At 46.3% G+C, this 1,708-nt stretch overlaps 1 protein-coding gene across 2 annotated transcripts; it reads left to right on the top strand.

Moving 5' to 3' along the window:
* Positions 1-1,708, top strand: LOC127788933 (zinc finger protein 8-like). Of its 2 annotated transcripts, XM_052317648.1 has the most exons (2): positions 1-960; positions 1,386-1,708. In XM_052317648.1, the coding sequence occupies exons 1-2, from the start codon at positions 217-219 to the stop codon at positions 1,395-1,397; spliced, it is 756 nt and encodes a 251-aa protein (XP_052173608.1). In that variant the 5' UTR covers positions 1-216; the 3' UTR covers positions 1,398-1,708. The 2 variants fall into 2 exon arrangements, with proteins under 2 accessions (XP_052173608.1, XP_052173607.1); XM_052317647.1 differs by lacking the exon at positions 1,386-1,708 and having other exon boundaries at positions 1-1,040.

Raw genomic sequence — 1,708 nt, 5'->3', positions numbered from 1 at the left:
CCCAATTTAATTTCCTTTTTCTTGAACCAGACCCTCCCATTTACAGAGCAAGCTCACCACACAATCTCTCTCTCTCTCTCTCTCTCTCCCCTTCTTCTTCTTCCTCCAACGTTCTCGGTAGATATCTTCCCTTTGCCGCTCTTGAGGCTCTGGTGCAGCCTTCTCCTTTCGGGGCCTTTTCTGCAAACCAGAAACACTGAGCCCTCCTCTCCTCCCATGGAGAAGTCATCATCGACTCATCAGAGGGAAACCCAAGACTTCATGAACGTTGAATCATTCTCTCAGCTCCCCTTCCTACGCCCCGCGCCTCCGCCCGTCAAAGAAAAATCCATCCGCCTCTTCGGCATCGAGTTTGGCGGCGCCCCCGATCAGTCCGAGTCGGCGGAGACCGAGACCGCCAGCGCCAGCACCAGCGAATTAGAACTCAAAGAGACCGATCACAACGGCGAGAGCAGCCGCAAATTCGAATGCCATTACTGCTGCAGAAACTTCCCCACCTCCCAAGCCCTGGGCGGCCACCAAAACGCCCACAAACGCGAACGCCAGCAGGCCAAACGCGCCCACCTCCACTCCGCTATACTCCACGGCGGCGCTAGCTTCTCCTACTCCGCCGCCGTCTACAACCTCATGAACCACCACCACCTTGGCTCCATGCCCGCACGCGCCGTGGCCAATTACCACAGCAGTACCGCTAATGCTAATTACGCGGCTGCCACGCCCAGGGCTAGGTTCTACCCTCAGCCGCCCATCAACGGCAGCCCTCTATCGTTGTGGGGAGTTCCTGCCAGTGGCCAGCAGACCCCCGGCGGTGCTTTTAGTCGTGACTCTTCTTCCATTCATCATTCTTCGGCGCCATTGATGTTTGCTGGTCATGATGAGGTGAGGAGATTGCCGGTGATGGGTGGCTCTGCGTCTCAGAGCCGAAATGTGTATGAATCACAGTCGACTGTAGATGATCATGTGAGTCTGGATCTTCATCTATGAGAATTAATACATCATATATAATTTTAGCAATCTCTCCCTCTCTCTACACACACACGCACACACACACACACACACACATATATATTCTATAATTAATAGATTAAGAGTTTAATTCTACAATTGGGTTAAGACTCGACAAAATGAACAAAAATTAAGCTGCAGCTGCTAAGTTCCATCCTTTGATGCCCATATCATGGGCCGATCCTCTAAGTATAGTATATATGTATTCTTTTTTACAAAATGGTTGCTACAATTGAGCAAGAGATCTTGTTTGGGAGGCAGCAGAACTTTTCAGAGACCCAAAAACACATAAAATTATACAAAATTACTGATATATAATTAACTAGCCATTTCTGCATTATAAACTAACCCCTTTTTCTATTCTTTTATCTGTTCTTCAGCTCTTTCTGTAGAATCAGGGTATAATCAAATATGTGTGGACGAACTCATCAACAAAGGGGCCCTAATAAATTTCACACTTTCAAGGGTCGATCCATGACCGTCTCTGAAATGGGCATCTACAAAAAACCCAAAAAAACTCGTATTATATATATATATAAATACATCTATGTACATATGCTTCAAAAGCATGGAGTGTTTTATTAGAAGAAACCGAAATGTTACTTAGATACTGCGTAACCCTTAATTATTATATTAAAGTATCGCTCTTAATTAAATGTAGAAATAATATTAGATGAATGATAGAGAGAGCGGCCACGACATT

Source organism: Diospyros lotus, chromosome 13 (assembly GCF_014633365.1).
Source record: "Diospyros lotus cultivar Yz01 chromosome 13, ASM1463336v1, whole genome shotgun sequence".
NCBI lineage: Eukaryota > Viridiplantae > Streptophyta > Magnoliopsida > Ericales > Ebenaceae > Diospyros > Diospyros lotus.
The sequence above is the reverse complement of the archived record's forward strand: the minus strand, read 5'-3'. Positions and strand labels throughout refer to the sequence as shown.

What these genes read in the sequence shown, in the direction of transcription:
- LOC127788933 (XM_052317647.1), top strand. Translation starts at nt 217, where the DNA reads ATGGAGAAGTCATCATCGACTCATCAGAGGGAAACCCAAGACTTCATG.